Genomic DNA, 27,667 nt, shown 5'->3' with positions numbered 1-27,667 from the left:
CATGTAACAGATCAGACCAGACTAAAGAAAAATAACAGGAAATGCATGAAACTGTAAACAGACCTGTAGGAAACAGAATGAACATCTGGACTTAACATCAGGCTCACACATGCTTATTAGGCTGTGTAAATCTTCCTAAAAATCTAGTATGTGTGTACATAAAACATCAGAGCCTACTCTGTCCTGAGTTTAATATGTCAGACACTAACATAAAGTCACTACAGAAGACTTTCAGTGCAGTATGTGTTCAGAAGAACAAATTTATTGAGGTATATGCTATTCACTTGAAATATAGTAGAATAAAACATTTATACAACTTAAGTTACAAAGCTTACAATATATAATAACTACAATCAGATACTGGCATTAGATTGAAATAGCAAATACCCTTGTTTCAAAAGAGTATAATTAAAAAATGATTAAACATGTTTTGTTATTTTCTCTTTGTGTATTATATATATGTAAATAGTTAAAAAACTATGTTTGCTGGTATTTTCCATATTTATGCTGAAATAATAGCCCCTCATAATTGTCAGTGAAAACTAAAATAATATGAGGATAGTTGCAATCATAGTGTTGTTGACTCCACAGGCTCCTCTGGGATACTTTCCTGATGAAGTCCTGGCACAGACTCCATCTCAGTGGCAGAGATTGACTGGCTGAGCTCTCTTAGTGAACTTTTTGTGATGTCCAGGCATGCACGCTTTAAGATATGTCGCACCTTTTTTCCCACTAGCATATACAGTAGGGGGTTAATGCAGCTGTTAAAAAAGCTTAAGCTGGTGGCGAGAGGAAACCCAGTTTTCAGTATTTTGTGCAGGTATTCTGAGGAATGTATGGATAATTCCATCAAACTAAATGTATGAAAAGGTGCCCAGCATAAAAAGAAGGCCAGAATTACTGCAGTGACTGTTTTGGAGAAGCTAGACATGCGAACAGAGCCCCCGGATTGATTAACTTTAATTGCCAAAAGTATTCCTGTCACACATATAGCCGTAAAGGGCAGAAGGAAGCCCACAGTGGTACGGATGACCACTATTATTATGTGTCTCATGGCTGCTGTATGTGCATCATGTGTATGGAAGTTATTAAAGCACACCACCTTGTCACTTAAACGAACTGTGTCACGAAAAATCAGCGCAGGACAACTCATGGCTGCAGCTACTGCCCATACACAGCCACATACAACCCAGGCTCTCTCTACAGTGCGATACTTCTGAGACCAGCTGAGGTGGACAGTAGAGACATACCTGTCTATACTAAGCACTGTGAGAAAGAGCACACTGGCATACATGTTCATCACAGACACAAATGAGTTAAGCTTACACATGGCCACACCAAAGTTCCAGTGGAAGTCCCTCAATATGTAATCAATGTAGAAGGGTAGGAAAAGCACAAACACTAAGTCTGCCATGGCTAGATTGAACAACCAGACACTGTTGACAGTCCTTTTGCTTTTAAATGCTGTCACCCAAATAACAGTTCCATTTCCAATCAGACCAAGCACAAAGGCGATAATGTTAATAACCACTGAGATGATGTGTGTAATTTCACTTTGCCTGTGGTCTACTTTAAGTTCCTCCAAGTCGCCATACTCCTGGTAATATTCATAGCTGTAGTTTCCATAGTCCTCACTGGAGTCACCCATTGTTGCAAGGATTTAATCTCTGTGCTGAAATTATCTGTAGGGAAGAAAATGTTATAAGAGCATCAGGTAAACCATAAGCAGAGTGACTACAAGAATCTTCCTGTGCTGCAACTCAAGTTCTCACTTCAGACCTTTTATCCCTGGCTGGTCTCCACAGGGATCCAGTTGTCTGTTCTGTTACTCCTTCCAATTCACTTCCTGTGTTGAAGCTAGGACTGGGTGTGCCCTGACAAGCCAGGAACATATTGTCAACATCCACTAGGATCAACAGCTGTGGACAGTGAGATACCCCACAGATGAGCCAGAAAAGATGCTGCTAGTATAATTCATATTGCTTTTTTGTAAACATGGAGGAAATGGACAAATAATGTATTGTTATACAATTTAGACATGTTAAAAGTTCAGTGTAATGTTTGGATGATACAAAACATTTATTTCATTGTTAATTTGTCTTTAAGCACACATTTCTAAAATTAGTATCCTCAAATGGGGCCCATGACCACTCTAATTTTTGCACTAGTGAAATATAAAAACAAAAGTGAATGTTTATTGTCACACTCTTATTAGTGACCTATCTCAAGTCTGTATTACATAATACAAATATCTTCATATTTTTAAAGTCTAAGTGGCATTAATACTTTTTTTAAAATTAGATTTTAGAAAACAGTGTCATGAAAATTAAGTCACAAACTAACTGAACATTAATAATGTGACATAAACCTCAAAGAGAAAAAAAATGAAAACCTCTGTAAGACCTGCAACTTTGCCCTAAAGAATTTCTGGAAGAGTGCCATCAGACCAAAAAAATAACTCTTGAAGGCTATACAGACATGAATCCAGAATCAGTGTAATCAACAAATGAATAGGAAAATATGTCCTTTAAAAGTTAGAAAAATTACTGCCATATAATCTGAGTAAACAAAAGAGAGACGCAGTCATAAAAACATTACCCAACCATTAGAAAAAAAGAAGGGATATAAATCATGGGAGGCTACATGGTAAATTTATTGGGAAATACCATTAGAGTGGATAGAATAAAAATGCTACTAGCCAAGTTATTGAAGGGGTGAAACATAAAACATTAGAGCATGTCTGTGTTAGATCAACGAGGCTGTATTTACATAACAATACGTCAAAATAACATATCTAGCCTGTCGAGTAGGAAATAACACTTTGCCGTACAATCAGTGCCTCTTACAGCCCATTACGTACCATTAATCATGATGTGATTGTTCTTACGGGTAGAACAGACTGCACCTCTTACCCAAAAGCCGAAGAGTTTACATCAAGACAGCAAAGGCTCCCGGATGAAAGCGGCCGCTAACTCGCCCTTGTAGCTCCTTTTTATCCCCAGCTTTCCACTCGGCTGCAAGACACTTTCTGCCCCATGTGTAGTTTTTCCCCTAGCCCGTCCAAACTAAACTCCGATTCAGGGCACAGACAGAGCTGAACTGCCGTGCAGTGGGCGCGCCTGGCTGACGCGTCAAAACTTCAACCACAGAATGACGAAAAGTTGTTGGTCATCCGCACGGAATGAAGAAAGCTTTCATTCAGAGAAGCTGCGGCTGCTTCTCATAACACCAGGGCAAACTCTATGCGTGGTCTTCCCCTCAGTGAATAAACGGAAAAGTCTTGGATGATTCTCATATTTTTTTTCTTAGGATTCAGTGATTTACTTCCCCCAAAAAAGGACAACTGCTTCAGCAGGGAGAGCCTGGCCAGTCTGTGGGTTTTTAGCTGTCTGTTCTTCTGCATTTGCCCTTTTCCTGTAAGTTTTCAACTGGCTGATTTAGCTCCTTGTTGCTTGCTGCTCATTAAGAGACAATAAACTTGTGTTGGGCCTCGTGATTGGAATGTGGATATGCAGGCCTGCTTGATTGCACAGTAATCGTCTGCTAAATTAACTTATGTCATTGTATATTATTCTGGAAATGTCTGACCACATTTTAATATTAACCTTTTCAAAATATTATTTTTCTAATATATACATGGCAGCAACAGCATCATTAACTAGTCCTCAAAGTTTCCACAAAGCTGAAGAAAAAAAGAGATCCTTAGTCCTAAATCTCCAGAAATTCAGGGGTCATTTGCTCAAGACTTGCTAAACCTATTTCAGGGGCACAAAAGACATAGAGCTGTTTTCATAGGTAGTAGTACTCATATTCAATTGAAATTGAAGACAGATTGTGCCTACAGAATGATTAAAGAGATAATTCAATAATTTATCTTTCCATAAAATTGCAGGATTTAATTTGGGGGAATTAAAGGGATATTCAGATTAAAATATATGGCACCAGATAATTTAACCTGACATTTTGTTGCAAATGGATATTACATGCTAATAAACTTGTCAACAACAGAAGTGGGTTTTTTTTTTTCAATCTGTTGCAGGTGGAGATAACAAAAACTTAGATAGTCGACTCTGCTGCTTACTCTTTTAGTTTCATAACATAGCCAGACGGCCTCAGGACTTATCTAAGCTGTCTGGATCTCCAGTGACCCAAAGATCCTTCTGTGGATCTTTCATCCCTGGGGAGGGGAGATTGTCACATCATGCAGTAGCTCTGCAAATCTGGAAGTCATGCCATGCACTGATTATTGTCCAGGGCCCCTGTCACCGTCTTCCTTTCTGCTATCTCATAAAGAGACTAACTGAAGAGGGCACTGAAAGTATCCCCACTGGGACTTTTAAAGAACCTTAATGGAGCAGTCATCAAAACACACAGAAGTGCATTTCCTCACTTACTCTTTCAACAAGCTGGCATCAGATTCAAAAAGTACTAATTTCTTCATGTTGTATTTATTTGCTCAGCCGTCACACTGAAATCCGTTTTATGGTAGTGATAAGAAACATCATTACTAAAATGTTAGTCTGTAAAGACATTTATTAGGACAACTGTAAACTATTTTGTCTGGCATGTATTTTCTAGCCCTGTGATGGACTGGTGACCTGTCCAGGGTGTACCTCTGCCTTTCACCCAAAGAGAGCTGGGATAGGCTCCAGCAGATCCCTGTGACCCTAAATAGGAATAAGTGAGTATAGATGATGGATGGATGTATTTTCTAATCAATTACTCATGTGTTTACTATTATAGTAGTAATAAATATACATTTTCAAATATTCTTTTTACTATGATATAGGCTATTTATTTCTCAGCTATTAGTACTTATGTTGAATATCAAGATTTTACATATGATTACCTTGTACAATATGATACATTAAACCACCTTGCAGCGGTGTATGGCGAGTGACATGAATTCTTATTATATTCCTCTTCTACTTCAATATATATATGGTATACATGTGAAGAACATACAGCCTGGTATTGCTATAAAAACACTCAAAAGATTCTGCCACTGAAGAGTGGACACATTGAATTTAAAGATAAATCCTTATATGCCAATACTGCTGAGCAGAGACTTCATCTGTATTATAGCTTTATTATTACAAAAACTAAAACATTAAACCAATTAAAGCTCGGTTCATTTACTGTATTATATTAATCAATCTTTATGATAATTTAGTTATTTTTGTATATTTTTGGTGTGTTTTCCTTATAATCATAGTAAACATAGTCCTGTGTGGACCAAGGGGGGAGGATGGAGGACATCTTTGTGCTCATCGAGGAGGAGTCTGCTGGTAGACTTCCAGTAGTTGCCTGGCCACCGCCTTCTTTCGACTCCCCCCACCTCCCCTCCTCCTCCTGCGCCTCTTCCTCCTCCTCCTCTTCAGCAGCTACTGCTGCAGCATCCCGGTGCCTCCCGGATCCATGAAGAAAGCCCCGCTGCACGGCACTTCCCCTGCCACGATGGGCCGCAAGCTATTCACTGCGTTGTTGTGTTGATACTGAGATATTTCAGCTATCAAATATGAATCATGCATTTGATATTTCTGGCCACTTTGCTCGTCAGCATCCTGTCGCCCTGGCTTCATCCATCACTAGCGTCATTCGGTACGTATAGCAATAGCTTGCTTGCTTTTGATCACTTGGATCCAATTCAATGGGCTACACCTGTCACTGTATGAGCTCCGAAGATGTGCCGCTGCTGCACATCATCGCGTTTTAATCACCAAAAAGGAAGGGAATTATTACATTTAATATACGGCGTCTTCACCGTGATGGTGCATGAGGGTAGACTACAGCGTCTCAGCATCTTTTGTTCAGCTTATATTAAATAGTTCCCTTTATTCTGGATGGTTGCTATGTTTGTATTAACAGACTCCAGGGCTCATTTTTTAGCCAAGTGTATGATATTAGCAGCTGTTATTATCTAAGGCAGTTTGGATTCAAGTATTGCATAATGAAAATTACATTTATCTGTCTGCTGCAGAGTTTTTCACTTTGGCAAAAAGGACATAAAAAGTAGCTTTAAATGAAATTAAAGTCATTTTTATTCTGTATATCAGCTTACTGCCATATGCAGCTGTCAGTCACCAAGCTTAGTGAAGGCTGTCTTGAAGAATTACAAAAAAAAAGGCTAGTGAATGACCACTTGCTTCAGTATTATTAATGTGTTTAATGAATACAGGATGACAGCTAATCCAGCTGTGTATTTTTACGTTTATTCGATGGGAATTATGTTGCAGTTTCTCAAGGAGTAGAGGACAAGGTTGAGAGGGACGCAGTGCCAGCACTGCTGAAGCAACAGGCAACTGCAGCATCTGCTACAGACAACACAACACACTATGCAGTAGAGCATGTGATCACCTACCCCTCACGATTAATATACTACCTAAACGAGGAATCGGAGAGTACCTACCATGATCTCGACACCCGGGTCAAGCATCAAGCCACAGAGGGCCAGGTAAGCCAGCACAGAGGAAGGGTGGATACGGGAGATTTAAAATGGGATGTGATGAAAAGTTACTTTATAGGAGCACTGTTGTGATCAATAGCTAGTGTGTCCGGTCTCTTAATAGGGTGCTGTGTGGTAATGGTTTTGAAGATATAAGTCCATATTATGGGTTGTGTTAAGCCTTAATCTTGACTATAATGCCATTTTACTGCAGTGTTTCAGATAAAGCAAAGATAACAACACACACAGGCACACAGAGATCAGTAATGGACATGCTTTATGTGTCTTCAGCAACTGGAATGATGCCAGAATGACCATGCTGAAAAAAGCCTTTCTTCCACTGATCCCTCTGTACATTACCATCTGTCATTTATGCACCAGATCTGTTATGTATACTCTATGTTGTTAATAATGTTCAAGGTAGACCCTGGAGAGTTTTTGCTCTGTGGACTGATACAATCTACCTTATGCCTTGCAAGCTGCCATCATCTGCAGTGACTACTCTTTTCTCCTTTGCAGGCAGTCCACCTAGCCCAAGCCAGTTTCCAGTTAGAGGCATTTGGCTCCAGATTTGTTCTAGATCTAACGCTGAACACGTAAGTCCTCTTCAAACAGTCAGCTTTATAGTTAAGATATAGCCATTTCGGTCAACAACGATAGCAGTCTGCTAAAGTTGGGTTTAACTCAACTAAATTGGTATTTGTATATCTCTCTCAACAATTTTGATTTTAATGTGTAATATCAGTATCTTGAGTCATCCTGAGGTTAAAGAGAGGCTGAGTAAACCTGACCAAGCATCCCTGCCACCGCAGATCCATGTTGACACATTACGGATATAGAAAATACCATAGTAAAAATGTTAGGAAAGCAGTGATTTAAGCTGTATTTCTTAATGCAGGTCCGTCTTAGTTATTTTAAGGGTGTCTTAATGTTGGATTTCTGTGCACTGTAAGGTGTGTGATATGGGAATAATAAACTGCAAGAAATTAAAATAATAAAATCAATAGGAGCTGATTGAGAAGGAAAAAAAACATGGTCATGGTGACGAATGAGGAGAGGTAAATTATTAATAATATTATTGTCATACAAAAATATGATCAAAAACCAGTGTAAGACTCAACAGCAGGATATTAATATATACGTAAATGTGTATATTAACAGAGTATATGTTGTTGATGACATTACACAACCAGTACAAGGTGGAATAAAGATTAACTAAACCATTATTAATTTTAAGTGTCAAAAGATCACATGCCTCCTGTAAGTAGTATGTGTCATTGTTAAAACCAAAATGAAAACACTTGATTGCTATTTTGGTTTGTCTGTTGTTTATAATAAATATGTAATGTTATGTGTCGGACTAGTCAGTAATGCAGGACCAGTCAAGAATAACCTAATCAAGTAAACTATCTGAATCGTCCAGTGCTGTTTTACAGAGTCATTTTAATGCCAGATTGCACACACAGGTAAACTATTTTAACAGAATGATTTTCTGAATTTTTTGATGACGCTTGCCTTCCATCAAAATGAGTACAGGCTGTTCTGTGGTCTGTGATCACTGTCCCATTCAGAGACATAAGGTTCTGGACACTCAATGATATTGATTTACTCTCCTGACTAAGTAGCTGGTCTACATGTGAAAGCTTAATGTGCATGTATACAAGGACTTAGAATTGGTGATTGAATTTCAGGTCCTTTAATGGGATTTAAAGCTGGATTCTGTAATAAAAGACAGTACATTTGTATTGTCCAGATGTCTGAGTGGCACTAGATGTTTGTGTTTTTGGATAGTCAGTCTGTGTACTGGTACACAATGTTTGGTTAACAGCTGCCACTTTTCTGACAGTGCCATTGGTATTTATATTTATAGCTTACAGTAAACTTATTGTTATTGTTATCAAATGCTGTCATTCCATGCCAGTTTAAAGCATAATCGTATCACTTTTGGAAAAAAAAAATGCAAAGCTTTAGCATGCGGGTTGTCCTGTTGCATATTTTGAAATGCACAGTAACTGTATGAGGTTTTGCTGCAACTCTGAAAAATCTGCCATTTTATAGTAATTTGAACATTCATTCAGTGCCAGTGTAGAGGCTGAAAAAGTGTCAATTTCAGCAGCTTTCAGCAGTCTCTTTTAGTAAATGGCCGATTCACATGTATCATGAAGACCAGCATGAGTGTCATTATCTCCCATGACATCTTCTGTTTATCTTTGTTTTTATTATATTCCGTATATCCTTCTGTCATCTGTCAAAATACGTATGTGTCTATATTGTGTATTAGTGTGCTTTCTCAGTGACATGACACATAGCACACATGGAGACATGGAGAATTGGACACATGCTTCTTGTCCTGTTTCTTATCTCATTCCCATTTTGTACAATCTCACAGAAGACCTACAGACACATCACAGTTCACAGATGTTTTCTTATACATTGTCAGACATTTAGGAATCACTACATAATACAAAATCAACTCTTTACAGCAGTAAAGAGGCTTGAAAGTGTGACCTTGGTTCCCAGCTGTTTGCTTGTACTGTAGGTTATCTATAAGCTACATGAGCTAACTTCAGCGTGTGCCTTTTTTAGTGTGAGAACAGGGGTTTAAATTCTGCTTGGTGTTGTAGCTGTGACAGTACTGATCTAAATATAGATAGGTCTGCAACCTGCCAGTGGGTGCTACTTTATCTCCTCACCTCTTACTGTATTTTACTTAATATCGATCTTATATTGATGGAAACATGATAATTTTTATGTAGTTTCACATTAATGGCATTAGAAACATCCTTGAAATGAACTTCAGTTCTTTCTCTGCTATTTTTCCACAAAATGTTTTAGTGCTGTTAAGCCTATTCCAGAGTGTCTTATTTTGGCTCAGTGATATGATAGAGTTTTAAACAGCACGTCATGACAGGATTCAGAGTTGCATGTGATCGGGCACCAGATGTAAGAACCCCCTGCACTTTCTGTGGTCCTCCCTCTCTACCTCCCCTCTGACTCATTTTTTTTTTTCTGCTGCTGCTGCATTGTGGCACTTGTTATGGACTCAGAGCTCTCAGCACAGGACTCCCTTCTCTTGGTCTCCAGATACCTTCACCGCTCTCACACAGACACATACATCTCAAGACACTTACATTCCATTGTTTTACTCCTCTTTGCTTAGCAGTACTGCCCACATATCCACTTACACACACATACTCCCATGCAAACACCACTACACTCTGATGTGACCCACCCTCCTCTCCCTCCTCATCTGTCAAGCTAAAAATAGCCATTTACTCTGGAATCTCATACAGATGTCAGCCATGCCTCAACCTTCCTCATAATAATGCATTTTCTGCTCACATTCTGCTGAGCATCACTCAAAACTGTCATACTGCTTGTATCACAAGGCAGATTTGTCACTTCCATGTTTTTTTCTTCTGCTGGGCCACTGCTACATGTCCTCAGAAAGGACGATGTTTTTGATTTGCAAGGTTACTCAAAAAAAAAAAAAAAGCAAAAGCGCTATTGTAGCAGAAATTGCAGCTTCTTGAAATCAGCTGTCAGCTAACAGATTGAATGTGTATAATGGTAAGGGATGCTGACTCAGACAGCGGGAACTGCCGGTAGGACTGCTGTGTTCAAGGTGAAGCCAAGGCCTCACATCTGTTTATGACATTAGGTCTCATTGGCAGCTCTCAGACATAGTTAATTGTTTCTGTTCCTGTTATATGTACTGTTTCTCAACCAGTGATGTAATCTGGGGACTTTTGAGGAAGAACGGTTCATGTAAGAGGTTATTTTCAGATAATGGTGTTATGTTTTCTTTGATAACTTTGTAAACTTAATGAGTAACTGTGCCCCAGATTCTATTTTGCATCGTATTATGACAGAAATTATTTGCATGTTTTTGACATTTTAAATTGTATCAAATGGTGTTTTGTTTATGCAGCTTTTTGCAATTATAACTAATTGCCCTCAGAAGTATATACATACTAATTATTCTTCCGGACAGGCAACATTTAACTAACTTTAACATATACTTAGCACTTTTGAGGTGCCTTGGGAGTGTTTGTGCTGGCTAATCCAGCCACTGTGGTGATAAGTGTTCTCGTTTAAATAGCAGCCAGAGCAGCCCTCACCACGTGTTTAAAACCACAATATGTGAGTCAGTAAAAGAAAAGGCATACAGGCTGTTATGTGTTTTGTTGTCACTGCACCATGTGCCTCCACCCTAACCAACTGCAGTCTCTGTTTTTTTCTTTTTCAGTGACTTGCTGTCTTCAGATTATGTTGAAATCCACTACGAAGGGGGCAAACCTGTTCTATCAAAGGTAACTTTATGTCTAGTCGTGATAAAAATGTTCTTTCTTATTTGAGATATGTTCTTTTTTCCTTTAGATGGAACATTGTGTTCTGCTGTTTTTGTTTTGTACAGTCATGAACATTGTTAGTAAAACAAAAGGCACAAATATTCTTTAGCTTACTTTAGGAAGTAAATTTTGAAACAAAAGACGGGAACAGATGTGAGTGTTGGTTTTCTGTAAATTAGTTTCCTTGTTCTCTTTTATTGTCAACACATACAGAGGGAGGAAAGAAAACGGGTTGGGGTGAGAGCTGGTTCCTGCTGCTGCTGATTCAGGCAGAGGGTTGGGCTGGCTATACTGTAGCTGAATCAGCAGGGTTTTGCTCCCCTGCAGCCCCTTGCTGAAGCTCTGGTCACGTGATGGGGGAGAGAAAGCACTCTGCAGTATCAGTGCAGCGTGGGATGGGTGAGAGACAGCGAGAGGGAGAGACGGGAGATGGGGGGGTGGGGGAGGAAGATGTCCTCTGTTCACCCTGGGTCTGACAGTAGAGACACAGATAGTGCCAGGTCCTTGCAATGTATTAGCTCCACACCTTAACAAACATAGACTGAGCCCCCTGCAGTGGTGCAGACATCTGTGAGACAAGCTGCTGCATCACTGAAAAAATAACACACATATGGGCCGAAGTGTCACATATATAGATATACAGATAGGTGTAGATATTCACTATGTAATGGTGAATATGATTCGCTGTTGTAGCAGTACTCACCATTTAATATGAGAGATCTTTCAGTTTTGTGTGTTGTGTTGCTAGTAAGGCTTCTTTTTATAGCCATGGTTTTCTGTGATGCTGCATTTGCACTGTGTCTTCTTCCCTCAGGGCGGAGAACACTGTTACTACCACGGCGAGGTGAGAGGGAGCGATAACTCCCACGTGGCCTTATCTACCTGCAACGGGCTGCAGTAAGTGAACAGCAGAGTTGTGTGTAATCCTCACTGTGTTCACAATATCTGTGGATGCACAGATCATCTCTGCTCCTCAGCTCTTATTGACTCAGTATCGACTGGTTTCTCTCCCATTTCTTCTTTCTCTGCCCGGCAGTGGGATGTTTGATGATGGAGTCTATGTGTATCTAATTGAGCCTTTACACCAAACTCATTCAATCGTAAGTTATTCCTGTTGCTGAGAACCAAAACAAGCATCACAGAAGTGATTTTTCCCCCTGCTCCTTTATCACTTCCACCACACGTACTGAGGATATCCTAAGTATTCCAAGGACACTCTTGTTTTTAAAGGAAGGAGTTGACTATCAATCAATCAATCAAACTTTATTTGTATAGCCCCTTACAACAGCTATGGCTGAAGCAAGTTGCTCGTCATTTGTGCAAAATAAGAAAACAGAGCATAAAACACAAACAAACAATGAAACGACATAATATAACATAATAATGTATGTTTGGCAGCCTGTAGCTTAGTAAATTAACTTATGTCTTTGAATAGTCTGTTTGGACACTGTTTAGTTAGTTGATTTTATAATTTGTTGTGCTAAGCTGTATGCATTGATTCACAACGCAAATTTAACTATGTTTAATCCTACTTATCAGATTCTATAGTACGCACTGCCTCATCGGCACCAGTGCCTGCCTGTCACAGCTCCACTTCACTTCTCAACTCTTGTTTGTCTCACTCCTGCAGGATACAGCTGCCAGGCCTCATATTCTAAAAAGATCAGCCTCTCTTCACTGGAACAATGATTCAGGTAAACAGGGTAAGGTCTTTGATCATCTTACATAAGCTCTTCAATCAGTCCTTCACCTCTGACCCCTGCCACACCTCCGGTTATCCTGACATGACCTTCCTCTTGGATTTGGGCTGTAGCAATGGACATTTGCCCTTTTACTAGTCAAGAAAACATTATTTTAATGGCTGATACAAATGGACATTTTATATAATATGAAGTTCTTTAGTCAGAAACTGAAAGACTCAAAGAATCAAAGCAAAGCATGAGATTACAAGTTGCTCCTTGTACCAAGTTTCATGTCTCCATTCTTATCTGGAATATTTGATTTAATACAGTGGGAAACAGTGAGTAATAGTTTAGGAATTTGTAAGTAAAACATTTAATAAGAAAAACACATAGTGGACCATAACCTGTCAAATAAGCATACCAAAGTTGCTGGATGTTTAAGTGTCAGTGTTTTTGTGTGTTCACAGAGGGGAAGGAGCAGCTCTTTTCAGAGCTTGATGATTTGTCCTGGCTGAAGCGCAGGAAAAAGCGTGCTGTAAGTCTATGGTTTCATGTCTCTCTGAAGCAATGCAACAAATTTTGGTTCACCCGCCTTTTGAGTTATGTAACAAAGAGTTCAAAGTAATAACTTTATAACAATTAACATTGTCAAACTTGCGGTGTTACTGGGACTCTAAAATATGTGTTTGGAACAATCTGATCATGGGTGATTGTTTCTGGTGTTGATTTGCAGATGCCTCGGAGTATATTTGAGGAGATGAAGTATTTAGAGCTCATGGTTGTCAGCGACCACAGTATGGTATGTGTTCTAACTGAAAGCAATAACAACAAATGCATGACTTTTTTTCATCTTGTCCTACTGTGTAACTAGTACTTTATTATATATCTTTAAAACCAATTACCATTTAGCTTTTTTCCCACAAGAGGGAGCAGTGTTATTGAATGTAGCATACAATTGAATTTTCAACAACAAATCACTGCAGTTTATTTGTCCTCTCCTCGTTTTTTTGTTGTTTTTTTTTTTTGATTGTTTTGGTTTGTGTTATTTTTGTGCTTGCAGTATAAACGACACAAGACCAAGGCACACACAAGGAATTTTGCTAAGGCGGTGGTGAATCTTGTGGATGCTGTGAGTAAACTCCCGAGTTCCCCTTTGAGAAATGTACTTATGCTTTCATTTCAGGTTCATTTTAAGATGTACATAGAAACAGTTAGTTTTTTGTTAGCTACACATGAAGGATGCCAGTGTCAGTTTGTTAGTTTGCCCAAGACTTTGGTATATGATAAAATATATCTCAGAAGGTACTTTACATGGTAGATTACTATGAAATATTGTACAGACATTCATGATCGTCAGAGGAAGAGTCCTGATCATTTTGGCAGTCCCATGACTTTTACGTTCAGTGCTGTCATCAGGTCATAGTTTTGAGATGTCCGGCAGTTTATCTCTATACCTACACAATGGGTTGGCAAAAAATCTGGTACAGGCAATTATGTTCCAGAGCATGGATCCTAATGACTTACTTTTCCACTTTTGCCACAAGCATATCAACATTTTACGTTGTCCAGTAAACTAAATGCCTGAAAACAATATAGTCTAGTGGTAAAATGCAAATGTTAACATGCTTATATGCTAAGTTAATATGACGATCATAGTTATACTTGCCAAACATCAACAGATTCACATTGTTATTGTAAGCATGTTACCATGCTGATGTTAGCATGTAGCTTAAACCAATGATCTGTGCATTACTGATAACCTCACACAGCCAATGAACTGAACATTTTGCTCACGTTTAGGCAGTGTATTTGCTACAGAAGCACATCGTAGTGCAACTTGATTCTCAGTTCAGAATATAGTCCTGCAATATGCATTTTTGTTATAACCAATTTCTTAGATGTTTATTCAGCCCCATACTTGCCATGTTATTGCACTGGTGTTAGCTCTCTGTGCTTGCTATGTGCCTTAACCCTCACCGTGTTCCTCCCTGCTCCCAGTGTGCTGCACACAGAGGAGATCCAAATTTACACCCAGTGTTGTTCTCCTCTCCCTGTGCTGTTGCTTCTGTCTGTCCCTGCTTCTCTCTGTCTTTCTTCCTGCATGTTTCAATGGCAGATCTTCAAAGAGCAACTACATACACGTGTGGTGCTTGTTGCTGTGGAGATCTGGACAGACAAGGATCAGATCCCCATCAGTGTAAGGCCACTGGAAATGCTGCGAGATTTCTCCAAGTACCGCCAGCAGAACATCAAGCATCACGCCGACGCTGTGCACCTCTTCTCGTAAGTTCTTTATCTAAATAAAATCTTCTGTTACCCTTTAGTGCAGCATTTACAGTTTTATGGTTTCCAATGTGCTGATGGACAATTACTTTGTTAGAATATGAAAACACAAACAGCAAATAATGAATAAAAACGCGTACTTGAAAGAACCAAGCCATCCATCTATGTTTAAGTTAAATATAATAGTCAGATAATCCACAATGTATATTTTTTATTTAAATAGTTTTTGCTCTCTCATCTCATAACTGTATTATCTTTGTTGTTTGTTCTTCGTGAAGGTGAAATTGTATTTTCTACAACCAATTCTGAGATCAAAAGTCTGGTTGCAGTACAGTTGCATAAAATGAGCCTTTTTAACTTGGCTGTACCTAGAATTTAGGTAATTTAATTTTTTATGTAGCTTGAGCCACACTTTGAACTTTGTACCTCTTTAAGTTCATGGTGCTCTCATATCTGTACACATGACTTGCAATTGCAGCTACTTGTATTTGAAATAATAGTTTCTGCAGCAATGAAAATATATGTTAGATAAGGGGCTAGGCTCACTTTGACTGACTTGACCCTCTGTGATGTTTATATTGTTCATCTGTTGCTGATCTCCTTGTCATTCATTATTCTGATAGAAATGTGACCTTCCACTACCGCAGAAGTAGTGCAGCATACTTTGGAGGCATGTGTTCTCTAAGCCATGGAGTAGGGGTCAATGAGGTTAGAGTTGCTGTCTAACATCCAGTACCTCTCTATACACGTGTCACAGAGTGTTACTGCAGGTGAATAATCTCCGGTCTCTGTTCTGCCTGCAGTATGGCACCACCTGGTCCATGGCAGCGTCTCTATCCCAGAGCCTGGCACAGAATCTGGGCATCCAGTGGGACCCGGCGTCCAAGAGAAGTACACATAAAACACATCTTGTTTTCTCACAGCTAGAATAAATGAGAGATAGGGAAGGTTGCCTACTCAGAGCCAAGATCACAACATTAAGGTCATTCAAATTACATATAAGAAAAATTTTCCACTCACCCACAGTCATATTGAATTATGCAGCTACTTTTAGGTTTATTAACGGCCTGGTGGTTGCTCATTTTAGTCAAAGCTCTTCTTTCTCCTAGTGTCACTCTGGTGGAATGAACGTCAGCATATTCACTGCCTATCTTTGACTGCAGGCTTAATAGCAAGTGATTCAAGTCATGTCAGAATTTGTTTTTATCTCCCAATATCATAAATCACAAATTTGCCTCAAGGGGCTGCACAGCAACCTTTGCAGGCTACACTTTGCAGACAGCTTGCCAACTGATGCTTACGCATGTCTTTTATCTGCAGAATAAACCCAGAAGCAAAATTCTAATCATTTGTGCTGTACCACAAAACACACTCTTAGTTGTTAGCAATTTTGGTCAAAAGTGTCAACTAAATGAATGTTATGTAATCTTAGGTGCTGAGATATCTTGCACTGAAACATCTGTTGTACTTTTTTCCCTATTTTTTATGTTTGGTAGAAAATAGCTTTCAGTAACACTTTCCACTGAGAGGCCTGTGGTTTGACATGAATAACCTTTGACTAAAGAAAACTGCAGTATACGGTGTGACAATTGCACTTGTTTTCTTTCTCTTTCCTGTTTGCAGAGGAATGTGGTTGTACTGACTCATGGACTGGCTGTATAATGGAGGACACTGGGTAAATCTGAGACACACACACACAGAGTTCTGTCATAATAAAATTGCAAGTATACTCATTGGCATAATACTTTCCATAGCTCCTTACCCCAACCCTAACAGGTACGCCCTGGACAGGTTGCCAGTCCATCACAGAAAATAATAATAATAAACCTAATTCTGAAAAAGTGAAGACCAACCAAAATGTCCAAATGACAGAATTATGCTTAAAATAGTCCTTGCAACTATTAAAGTACACTCACACTCCCAACCTGAAAACAATTACAGATGCTAATTTATGTGCATTTGATATGTGTTTCTGATGCTGAGATTATGTTTTCAGACTGTTACATTGCAGGGCTAGTATTTAAATGTTCATTTTTTAAACTCTGTGTTTCATTTTAACATTATTTCAATAATTCATATGCCCTATCCAATGTCATCCTTTTTGTTTTGTAGTGTATTCAGTCAGTGAAACAATACAATACAAATTATAGACTCTATTTGCACATGTTAGATACAGAATGTACAGTATGGCCAGGTATAATTACAATCTGTAGTGTTTGTTCAACTGCTGATTGATTTTTTTGACAGGGGACATGAAAGATTTCATAGTGTTTTTTCACCACTTTTTAATCATTGTCATATAGATAGATAGATAGATAGATAGATAGATAGATAGATAGATAGATAAACCTTAATTTAATTAATGAATTTCTTTGGAAGTGAAATTTAACCAATATTAAAATTAAAGCATATAGAGTCCATCCATCACAGATTGCAAATGGGCAATATAATATTTTAAATACTGCCTGGGGTCTTTATTTAGAAAGAACCAAGATGCACTTTATTAGAGACTGGCCTTTGTTTCCAAAATTCCCATTCTCCAGTTAATGCAAACTTAAAACTTCCCCTTCCTCTTATGTTTATCTGTTCATGAATTTCTTATATCAGTTTCCATTTCAGTTAATTAGCTACAGTACCATGAATGAAACTGCTTCCTCCAGAATATTAACCCTGAAAGTCCTGCAGCCTTCTCCCTTGTAATGTTAAACATTAATATCCATCCATCCATTATCTATACCCACTTATTCCTATTTAGGGTCACAGGGATCAGCTGGAGCCTATCCCAGCTCTCTCTGGGTGAAAGGCAGGGGTCCACCCTGGACAGGTCACCAGTCCATCACAGGGCCACATAGAGACAAACAACCTCACACACTCACACTCACTCCTATGGGCAATTTAGAGTCACCAATCAACCTGACATACATGTTTTTGGACTGTGGGAGGAAACCAGAGTACCTGGAGAAAACCCACACAAGCACAGGGAGAGCATGCAAACTCCACACAGAAAGGCCGGGTTGCGAACCCACGACCTTCTTGCAGTGAGGCAACAGTGCTAACTAGACATTAATATTTTAAAGTGAAAAAAACATTAGGGTTTTCAGTAGCTCAACAGAAGAAGAATCTGTTTACAATCTCACCTGGTGTTCTTTCTCGTCAGGGTTCAACATCCACGGAAATTCTCCAAATGCAGCATCTCAGACTACAAAGAGTTCCTCTTGAAAGGTGGAGGCTCATGTCTGTTTAACAGACCAACCAAGGTTAGAAACTAACCACTCCATCCCATTCTGCATGATACAACTATTCTCAATAATCCTAAATGTTTTCTATATCCTATACACTTTGTTGTCGTTTGGCAGCTGTTCCAGGCAACAGAATGTGGGAATGGATTTGTAGAAGTGGGAGAGGAGTGTGACTGCGGTGCGAGAGCAGTGAGTTTTTTTTTAAGTGGCATCTTTTTTTTTATTGTCATCTTTGTTCAAATGAACAAAGCTCTGTACGTCTTTATTTTCAGGAGTGCTATAAAGAATGCTGCAAGAAGTGTTCTCTTGCCAATGGGGCACACTGCAGTGATGGCCCGTGCTGCAATAACACATGTCTAGTATGAGCTTGATCTTTTTCTAAAGTCCCACAGTAGAAAATATTTGTTTCTGAAACTGTAAATTCAACTTCACTTCTCTATTTTTCTTGCCAGTTCTATCCACGGGGTTACAGTTGCCGCTATGCTGTGAACGACTGTGATATCTCAGAGACCTGCTCTGGTGACTCTGGACAGGTGTTCTTGTGTAGCAATGTCACATTTTTTTGTTTCATATTGTTAATCGCTGTCATGCTTTGCAAAAGGTTAAGTCACGTGTTTATCCCTTTTTGCAGTGCCCTCCCAACCTTCATAAACAAGATGGTTACCTCTGCCAGGTTAACCAGGTATGTTGACAGTTGTCACTGGAGATTGATTGATTGATTGATTGATTGATTGATTGATTGATTGATTGATTGATTGATTGATTGATTGATTGAATGATTGATTTATAATTTTATTATTTAATTTAATTATTTTTTGTCTTTCTCTTATTATCTGAAGGGTCGCTGTTACAATGGAGAGTGCAAAACCAGAGAGAACCAGTGTAAATACATCTGGGGGACAAGTAAGTTTATTACTCCTTTGGTTCACATTAGCTCTTATTAGTGACAGAATCAGAGTAGAACTACACAGATATACTGTGTGAAAAGGATAGAATTGTTAGATGTGGACTTCACACTTTCTGTCTTTTCTTCAGAGGCTGGAGGCTCAGAGAAGTTCTGCTATGAGAAGCTGAACACAGAGGGCTCAGAGAAGGGCAACTGTGGAAAAGATGGAGACAGATGGATCCAGTGTAGCAAACAGTGAGCTTCAAAGAAACACTAATAAATTATTATCCCTCTTTCTCTTTCACAGACTCTAGGTTTTGTCCTTCCTTCTGCTCTTTTATTACTGACTGGGGTGAAGTTTCAACTTAGTTGGAAGCAATAAATAGAAGACAATATATGGCTCATTATTTACAAGAATATTGTCCTTTCATTCAGTGTATTTTAAGAACTGGATACCGAAGCCTGAGATGGCAGCTATTCAGTTCAAGTGAAAGTTGTTCACCTAAATTATACTCCAGAAATGGTTTTCCTCCTCCTCGTTTCCTTTGATTTTATGCATCATGCACACTAGTGCATTGTCTAAAGTGACTTACACAACGCACATACAGTTATCTATTTTACATACATAAAATAGCTAGAAAGGTTTAGTGCAATCTGTTGGAGTTGGAGGTTTTGTAAGAGTTTTTTGTTGCTGTATGCTATATGTAAATGTAATTGCTTGCTATGATGGTGACTTCAAGTAACACAAGTCAGTTTATCTATAGAACACATTTAAAAACAACTGTTTAAGGTGTTTTACAGAAAAACAAATAATGTAAATATCCTTTCATCCATTATTTTTACCCGCTTATTCCTATTTAGGGTCATGGGAATATGCTAGAGCCTAATAAATGTACTAATTGAAATCAAAATAAACAGGTCAAGACCGAACTGAAATGAAAGTAATCATTTTGTTATGTCAATAATCTAAAGGACCTGCAAAGAGATGGGTCCTAAGTTGGGGTGTAAATGTAGTGATAGAGTGGGCAATACCTGAAAAGTCTTAAAAGTCTTTAAGTGGAACACTGGCATCTGAAATCCTTTTCTTGTCTTTTACAGTGATGTGTTCTGTGGTTACCTTTTGTGTGCCAACATTGGTCGCAGCCCACGCATCGGAGTGATGAAAGGAGATATTACCCCCACCACCTTCAACCATCAAGGCAGACTGGTTGACTGCAGGTGAACACGTTTACTATAGTATTATAGCACAATTGTACAGGTCCCAGAAACCTGTACGATTGGAATCAGTGCTCCCATTCCTGCCACAGTTATAGCAGTTTTCCTTGTATTAGTTTTTATTCCATCCTTCTATGCATAATCATGCTTCTCCTCCCACTTTTGCTTCCCTCCAACCTTTCGTCAGTGGTGGCCATGTCCTCTTGGATGATGAGACTGATTTAGGCTACGTGGAGGATGGGACTCCCTGTGGGCCGTCAATGATGTGCCTTGACCACAAGTGTCTGCCCATCCAGTTACTCAACATGAGTACCTGTCCCAGTGGACCTAATGGACAGGTGTGCTCTGCCCATGGGGTGAGTCTTGGTGTACATTTACCCACAATTTACACTTCCCTCCTTGTGGCCTGACAAAGCTCAGTGGACATCTGTATAACAAGTTTTACCCGAACTTCATTCCAGCAAATTCATCACACAAAATTATCTTTTATCTTCTGTAAATGTGAAATTCTACTTAAACTTTGTCATCAGGTCACTGATTCGTTCCGACACGTACAATATTTGACTGGACTTTGAAGATCTAAGGTCAGTTCTCAGTGGATTTTTGCCAGATCTCAAATGGTTAGTTCTGCTCTGATGCCACGCAAACAGAATCACTGAAAAACTCGTGTGATTGTGGCGGCTAAAGGGTGTGGAGCTACTTGCCACAGGTGGTTTCTACAAATTGCAAAATGTCTAGAAGAAAAGCTTTCCTCTGACCAAATAGCCAATTGGTGTAAATGTTGCCTCAACAGCTTAACTTACATAAACATGTCAGTTTTTTGTTAAATTATAGAGATTTTTGTTTTTCATTCTTATCTGATTTTGCACTGTGAGGTTTTACACTGTAAATGTTGTATGGTTGATGGTGACTTTTTGAGCTGGATATATTTATTGTATATAACATATATAATCTAGTGACATAAAACATTTGATAATAAGCAGGATATGAGAAATCATATCATCACATTTGATGCTAAACCCTGAGTTTCTGTCTGTGTTACCAATGGGGTTAGTTTCCAAAAATTCCTCAGATGTGTCAGCACCTTTATTTAAAGCTCTAATGTTCCACTTACATCTCTCTTATCCAAACAGGTGTGCAACAATGAAGCAACATGCACGTGCGATACCACCTGGGCAGGAACAGACTGTAGCATGCCTGACCCGCCGAAAGAATCTGAGGCCACTCAGGATGAAGGACCCAAGGGTTGGTTTCCATCTTTTTCGACCTCTGGCATCTGATCGAATGCACTTATTTAATTCAGTCAAGATTCACATTGACATTTGAGTGTATGCTGTATATTTTGTTCTGCAGTACTGCAATGTCATCCTCAGTGACACCGCTAGACCTGAGACAGAACAGACTCTTAGATGTGAGTTGCTAGATGTTATAAAGAGTTTCCATGTAAAATGGGGACCGAAGGTGAATATAACAGCAGTTTTGCATTTGTTTTGATTGAGAAGAAGATATGAACACACAGTTTAGTTTTATACCTGATGCTTTTCCTACATGGGAGAATGGGAGGTGGTTAAGGGGGTGAGAAGTGTCACAGAGGAAACTGTGTCACTTCAACCATGACTCTGAAGCAGAAGCCTGCTGTTTGTTTTTGAACGGGTGGTAATAATGCTCCTTTTCCCTCTGCACAGTGAGCGTGGCCACTAACAGGCTGATAGGGGCAGTAGCAGGGACCATTCTGGCCCTGGGGGTGATTTTTGGAGGCACAGGGTGGGGAATAGAGTAAGCATCTTTAACCCTTTCACAGCTCTTCTTCTCATAGTGGTGCCTCAGTGTGCGGGCGGTCTCGTGAGCCGGCCTGAGCCCGTTTGTGCGTCCCGGTGGCTTTGTGTTATCTTGTGTGTTGGTGATGACCATATAATTGTCATGTGATTGGATGTTTTCAGTGTTGTGTGATTGATGGATTCCCCCTGCCTCCTCCTCCTCTTCCTCCTCTCCTGCCACTTCCTGTTGTTCCCCATTACTACAAGCCTTTTTCTCCATCCTCCTTCTTCCTCTCTAGTCCCTTTTCTTTCTCTTATTCTTAGTCGTTATGTGGTTGCTCCTGTGATCCTCTCCTTTCTGGGGCATGTGGGGCATTTAGATGGAAAACAGTCCTGAGAAGTGTCCAGTTAGTGACCTGGCTTGTCAGTCAGTGGTAGGCTGTGTGGTGACTGGGACCCCTAAAAAAAAAAATTTCTGCTGCTCATGCTGCAGGCCACATATACATATCAGCTGTCAATCTCTGTTTAATTAAACATTTATTGTGATGGATGCCCAGGGTCTAGTCTTCTGCTCAAACAGACCACAGATCTCTACCTCAACTGACACCAGATAAATGTAAATATTCCCAGGGCCTCTACTTCATTATAGTTACATTACACAGTAAAGGGGGCTGAGAAGCATGCAAAATATATTTTCAGATTCAGTCATTTTACTGTAATAGTATACCTATGGTTATGTTTTCTGTTCAATGTGAAATCATCATTGTATAGTTATATGTCATTGGTACAGTAAGTGAGTATAGAAACTCATGTCTTTTTCCCCATAACCCTTTACAGGTCCTAGTGCCACCAATCTAATAATAGGCTCCATCGCCGGAGCCATCCTTGTGGCTGCCATAGTGCTGGGGGGGACTGGATGGGGCTTTAAGTAAGCAACACGCCGCATGCCTCTCCTGCTCTAACTCTAGCATCCCTGCTGCTTTTAGACATCAGGGTTTGAGCTCCTGCTACAGAATGGACCCCGGGATGGACAACATACAAACAAAAAAATATATTGACTAGTCTTTATTAAAAGTATGTAAACACTGAGACAAAGATACATAACATGTATCTGAAATCCTCAGCTTAATTCAGCATGCACTCCTGTTTATTTCATAAAGAGGATGTGGATGATGTTGAAGTTGTAGATAAATGTGTGAGTCATGATTTGGTGAGACACTGCAGTCTATGTATCTGTAGCAGAACTTCAAACTGGTTGGATGAGCAGAGCTCACTGCTTGACATGCATGTTCAGTGAAGGATCTACTAACAGAGATTTCCCATAAACAGGGGAAAATACTTTTATAACCAAATAATTTTTTAAAAATTGTATATGTTTGTATGTTAAAATCTTACTTTCCCTTTGAAATATAAAGATAGGCTTCTAACAGATCTCTGTGTAGCCAGGAAATGTACTTCAGTGTACTTTATCGTACAATAAATTATGTTTAATAAATTCCAGTCCAGTACTGATTAGCCTGCTGTCTTGAGCAACAGGGGTGTTACACATATTAATCTAAATAGGCCTAAGGAGATTATGAAAAATACAGTCCTGCAGCCACCGAAGCATGCCAGTTTAGCAAAGCACCATGGTTGTCACCACAACAGAAAAGGAAGAAAAAAAAGCAATAAACTATTCTGCATGTTGACTTGTCAGTTTTGAGGAGATCAGTTCATTGCACAAAGGCTGAGCCAAACCCAGAGTGAAATGGTCCAGGGTTGTCGTGCTCTCATCACTTCCATGATCTTTTTCTCAGTTCATTACTGTTTGAGGATGAGACTTTAAATGGAGTGGTGAGAGCGACAGAGAGAGAGAGAGAGTGAGAGAGAGAGAGAGAGAGAGACAGAGACAGACAGAAGCCAGGACGTTTTTGTTGGCTGCAGCCTTTGTGCCATGGCTGGTCACACCCACCTGGAAGGCCAGGCTCCGCCCTAGAGCAGAGCAGGACTCTTGGACCCGCCCACACCAGCTGCCATTGCTGCCTGCTTCACAGACCTGGTACAGACACGGCGCATTCCACTGCATGAACCTTGCACAGCAATAGTGCCACCTTCAACTGGCCTACTATTGGAACAGGTGCATGACAGAGTGATAGAAGCCCCACAACAAGCCACAGTACGGGGAGGTTATGCATCACTCCTGGTGTTGTATTTGTTTTTGTCTCACTGTTGTGGTAGTAGTTATCGTTGCCGCTGCTGCTGCTGCTGCTGTGGTTGTTGTTTATGTCTCATCTTTCCTTCCTTTATACATTATATTTTATGTTAGCTCTTTCCTCCCAGACGGTTATGTTTTGAGTGGAACTAATGTCTTTCCCATCAAAACTGGTAATGAGACATCTCTCTTACACTTTTTCACCTTGTAAACTGATGTTGCACGCACAAGCCCGTGGGCACTTGTCTGCAAAAAGGCATCAGAAGATGTTTATATTCTGTATTCACACTTATTCAACTATTACTGTTTGAGTAAGTAGAATTTATTGTCCTTTTGTTCAATAAACTGGGCTTATGTTTTCATCTGTCCAATGCTGAATACACCGCAAAAAAAAAAAAAAAAAAACTTTAATGGATTGGGTCATGCCTTAGAATAGTTTTGTATACTGTACATAATTTTAAACTTTATTCTCTTCTGTGAATATAAATGCTTCTGACTGTCTTTGCAATCAAGGTCAAACTGGCCAACATGGACCAGCCTTCCCTCACTTCAGTGTTTTCAGCATTTTGATCTAAGAAGTCTTCAAATTCGTTTCATTTCTGTGACTATAAAATTAAGTTAAAGAATGATTTGCAGCATTTTTTATGAGTAGTACTGTAAACTGTCTGATTGCTTGTCTGGGCTGCACTAGCTGTCTAACAAACGTTATCGCAAATACTGACTTCTCTTTCTTGTTTCCTCATAAGAAATGTGAAGAAACGGCGATATGACCCTAACGCCACAGCCATTTAACCCAAGGAAAGATGGCAAACACAGAAGGACTCCTCCAAGGCTTTCTTAGTTGGCTACCTGACAGCTGGACTGCACTTATTGCTGCTGATCTTTGACATTAGATTTACTTGAAAAAGACATAGTGGACGTTTTAACAAATTCCATTGTAGTGACATTAGAAATGCAGCCTTTTCAACTCAACCTCACCCATGTAACAACTCCACCCACCCTGATCTTTCGAGTGACTGAGCTCCTCTCTCATCCTTTAGTGCCAGTGCACAGGCGTTCAGGTGGAATCCACACCAGTCTTTCACCTGGCATGATTATCCGCACAAAGCGTGCTGCTTGCTGGCCTCCTGGCATGAAGAGCCTTTTTTACAGGGCTCTGCATGGCTATGAAAGCTCTGAATATACTGCAAAAACATACAAAGAGAAAAAAAAAAACAAATTATCAATTGGAGGCAATAGCCTCTCTAAAAACCAAACCCAGCGGAAAGCCGGTTCAAGCTCCTATAATTCAAGTTTAAGTGCTGTAGATCATAAAAGGAGGCTGCATGTGAGGACCCATAAGGGCAGTGCAGACCACATTGTGAATGCACACACAAACTGTACATAAATAAGGAGCTCAAGTTTGGAATTAACATATTTTACAAGAACATCAACTGCTTTTTTTTATCTTAGCATGTTGTATAAAGGGTGTTTTTGGCTATGTTATTAAAAACTGCAATTATGATTTGGGCCAAAATTGTATTTGCAAGCTGCACAACCTACTGTTTTTGTCTGGACAAAGCTCAAAGCTTACATTCACTTAGGAGGACAATGCCGCTGCAGTGTCAAAAACATGCCCATTCTAGAGGGATTCAAAAGGAGTTCAGAGTAATGTCACAAGATTTCCCCCACTAGTATCTTCAACCGTGACTCAAAAGCCAAAGAACCAATCACCTGAACATATGGATGTTGTTGAACACAGAGCACTTTCCCCTCTGCAGGCAGCCAGAGGTGCCTCTCCTACTGCTGAGGGCATGTAGTCTGTCCATGTGGGCGCTCACCTGTCCAGCCAGGTCTCACTTAACGTTCTCAATGACACCCACTACACTGGCTTAGCCTTTTGCTCTCATAAACTCATAGTAGAACTCAAGTTCAGCTCTATTGGTAACGCTGCATGCAATCACTATAGTGGGCTTACAATTCTATATCGGAGTCCCCAAAACCCGCAAGAAAAATATGCTACAAATGATAGGTGCATGTCAACAACAAAAAAATTAAACTTTTATTTACTATGCAAAGAGAGATATTGCACAAACGTATGGGTAGTAATGATATCAGTGTAGACATGGAATTACAAAAAAAAAAACCTCTGCTAATCATCTGATCTTTTGTATCTGGCCACTTCCACGTCTCGTTTCTTTTCGCTTCAACGTACTCAAATTATGAATGGACAAAAGAATTTTAAAAAACAACTGAGTTAATATTTCCAGTGAAAAGTGAGAGAGCACTCTTTTACGTCTGTGGAACTGAAAATCATTTTTGTGTGTTTTTCATCCAATCTGATATTTGTATTCACACACATACACACAAACACACTGTATGGTGCCTGTACATATTGAGGCCTGAACAGTTTCTTTGTGCAGGGCTATTATTTCCAGTCCAGCTGATAGTTGGTGTGTTCCAGGTGCTGCCATAGCACTGGCATTGTTGTAATTTTCCATGTTACTCTTTGTCTGGTGTCCCTCTCTCACTGCATCATGTACAGTTGAAACAATAAATAAACTATTGACAAATTTTAACTGAGCTGCTCCCTTTGTTTTGTCTAATCCTTGACCTGATTTTATCTACCCCAACCCCACTTTCCTAAACATCTTGTACAGTTGAAACAAGGTATAATATATACAGTTAATCATGTTTTCTCTGTTCTCAGTCTTTAGCGATAAGCTAATTGAGTGTAGCTCTTCAAATGGGCAGATATGACAGTACTAATTATCTTCTCACCTAACACTAAAGAAACTTCTAACTATTCATTTAACTGAGTAAAAGTTGCTATACAGTAGGATTATTATTCTTTAACAAGACTAAACATGAGGAAAGTGACAGCTAAAGGTAAATTATGAGCTTTAGCTGATGTTTTCTTACTTTTTTAAAATTGTCATTCAATTTCTCATTAAAAAAAAAAAAATTATGTGAGCTGCTCCACAATCCTTCCATGCACACCCTGGCAACTAAGGGTGGACCTGTCTTAGAAATGTTTTTTCTTCACGACACTCACTAAACAATTTACATAAAAATAATTTGTACTTTACTGCCACTCTTCCTGTCTAGAAGCATCCCACCATTACGTTTTGTGTTCCAATACGAATATGAAAATGGGATTCATTTAAAAGTTATAATTTAGTCTTTGCAGCAGAAATCAATGTAAAGTCAGCTTCTTTGCATCATCACAAGAATGAATGACTGAATACGAAACTCACCCGGTACATTTAGTGTTGACCCCTGACTGTGAAAGTAATTACATTTGTGATCAGGTATGCATTGTGACATTTCAGTAAAAGCATAGAAATGTTACGGTGCAACACTCTCTGAAACATCATTCATTGCTCAGCTTGTTTTTACAGAAAGGAGAACCACCCAAAGAGTCTGAGGGCAGATGCATATGTTTCCTGCTGGCTTTTTATCTAGAACAGAAACTTGGTCGTAGGTATACATTAAGTACAAAATGCCATATTGCCTTAAGGATATGAATTAAGATTGTGTAATACATAAGACCATAGACAGGTTGTTTGAACGACAACAACAAAAAAAAAAAAGGTTTTCTTAATGCAAAGGACTGAGAAGTTGAGCTTTACAGTATC

The 27,667-nt window shown here is 39.4% G+C and overlaps 2 protein-coding genes across 9 annotated transcripts; one reads left to right on the top strand and one right to left on the bottom strand.

The window, feature by feature from the left end:
- Positions 1-235: 235 nt before the first annotated feature.
- cmklr2 (chemerin chemokine-like receptor 2) lies at positions 236-3,600 on the bottom strand. Of its 3 annotated transcripts, none has more exons than XM_026295382.1 (3): positions 2,861-3,600; positions 1,780-1,919; positions 236-1,682 (listed from the first exon to the last, which is right to left on the bottom strand). In XM_026295382.1, the coding sequence occupies exon 3, from the start codon at positions 1,646-1,648 to the stop codon at positions 569-571; it is 1,080 nt and encodes a 359-aa protein (XP_026151167.1). In that variant the 5' UTR covers positions 1,649-1,682; positions 1,780-1,919; positions 2,861-3,600; the 3' UTR covers positions 236-568. The 3 variants fall into 3 exon arrangements, with proteins under 3 accessions (XP_026151167.1, XP_026151166.1, XP_026151165.1); XM_026295381.1 differs by having other exon boundaries at positions 2,913-3,600; XM_026295380.1 differs by having other exon boundaries at positions 1,780-1,874; positions 2,913-3,600.
- Positions 3,601-4,538: 938 nt separating this feature from the next.
- Positions 4,539-26,608, top strand: adam23b (ADAM metallopeptidase domain 23b). 6 transcript variants are annotated; one of them, XR_003294968.1, is made up of 27 exons: positions 4,539-4,681; positions 5,216-5,601; positions 6,237-6,454; positions 6,965-7,041; positions 10,695-10,758; positions 11,612-11,694; positions 11,834-11,897; positions 12,428-12,500; positions 12,947-13,014; positions 13,213-13,278; positions 13,540-13,608; positions 14,596-14,762; positions 15,386-15,470; positions 15,566-15,653; positions 16,386-16,437; positions 17,920-18,019; positions 18,119-18,190; positions 18,274-18,360; positions 18,454-18,534; positions 18,633-18,683; positions 18,841-18,904; positions 19,037-19,142; positions 19,986-20,105; positions 20,290-20,458; positions 20,633-20,686; positions 21,236-21,347; positions 22,697-22,710. XR_003294968.1 is itself a non-coding variant. In XM_026295672.2 (27 exons), the coding sequence occupies exons 2-27, from the start codon at positions 5,526-5,528 to the stop codon at positions 24,840-24,842; spliced, it is 2,340 nt and encodes a 779-aa protein (XP_026151457.1). In that variant the 5' UTR covers positions 4,539-4,681; positions 5,216-5,525; the 3' UTR covers positions 24,843-26,608. The 6 variants fall into 6 exon arrangements, 5 of the variants coding, with proteins under 5 accessions (XP_026151457.1, XP_026151456.1, XP_026151460.1 ...); XM_026295672.2 differs by lacking the exon at positions 20,633-20,686 and adding an exon at positions 24,797-26,608 and having other exon boundaries at positions 12,428-12,491; positions 22,697-22,787; XM_026295671.2 differs by lacking the exon at positions 20,633-20,686 and adding an exon at positions 24,797-26,608 and having other exon boundaries at positions 22,697-22,787.
- The last annotated feature ends 1,059 nt before the right edge of the window (positions 26,609-27,667 follow it).

The sequence above is a fragment of the Mastacembelus armatus genome, chromosome 21 (assembly GCF_900324485.2).
Source record: "Mastacembelus armatus chromosome 21, fMasArm1.2, whole genome shotgun sequence".
Classification (NCBI taxonomy): Eukaryota; Metazoa; Chordata; class Actinopteri; order Synbranchiformes; family Mastacembelidae; genus Mastacembelus; species Mastacembelus armatus.
Note: the sequence above shows the minus strand (reverse complement) of the source record. Positions and strands in the feature narration are given on the sequence as shown.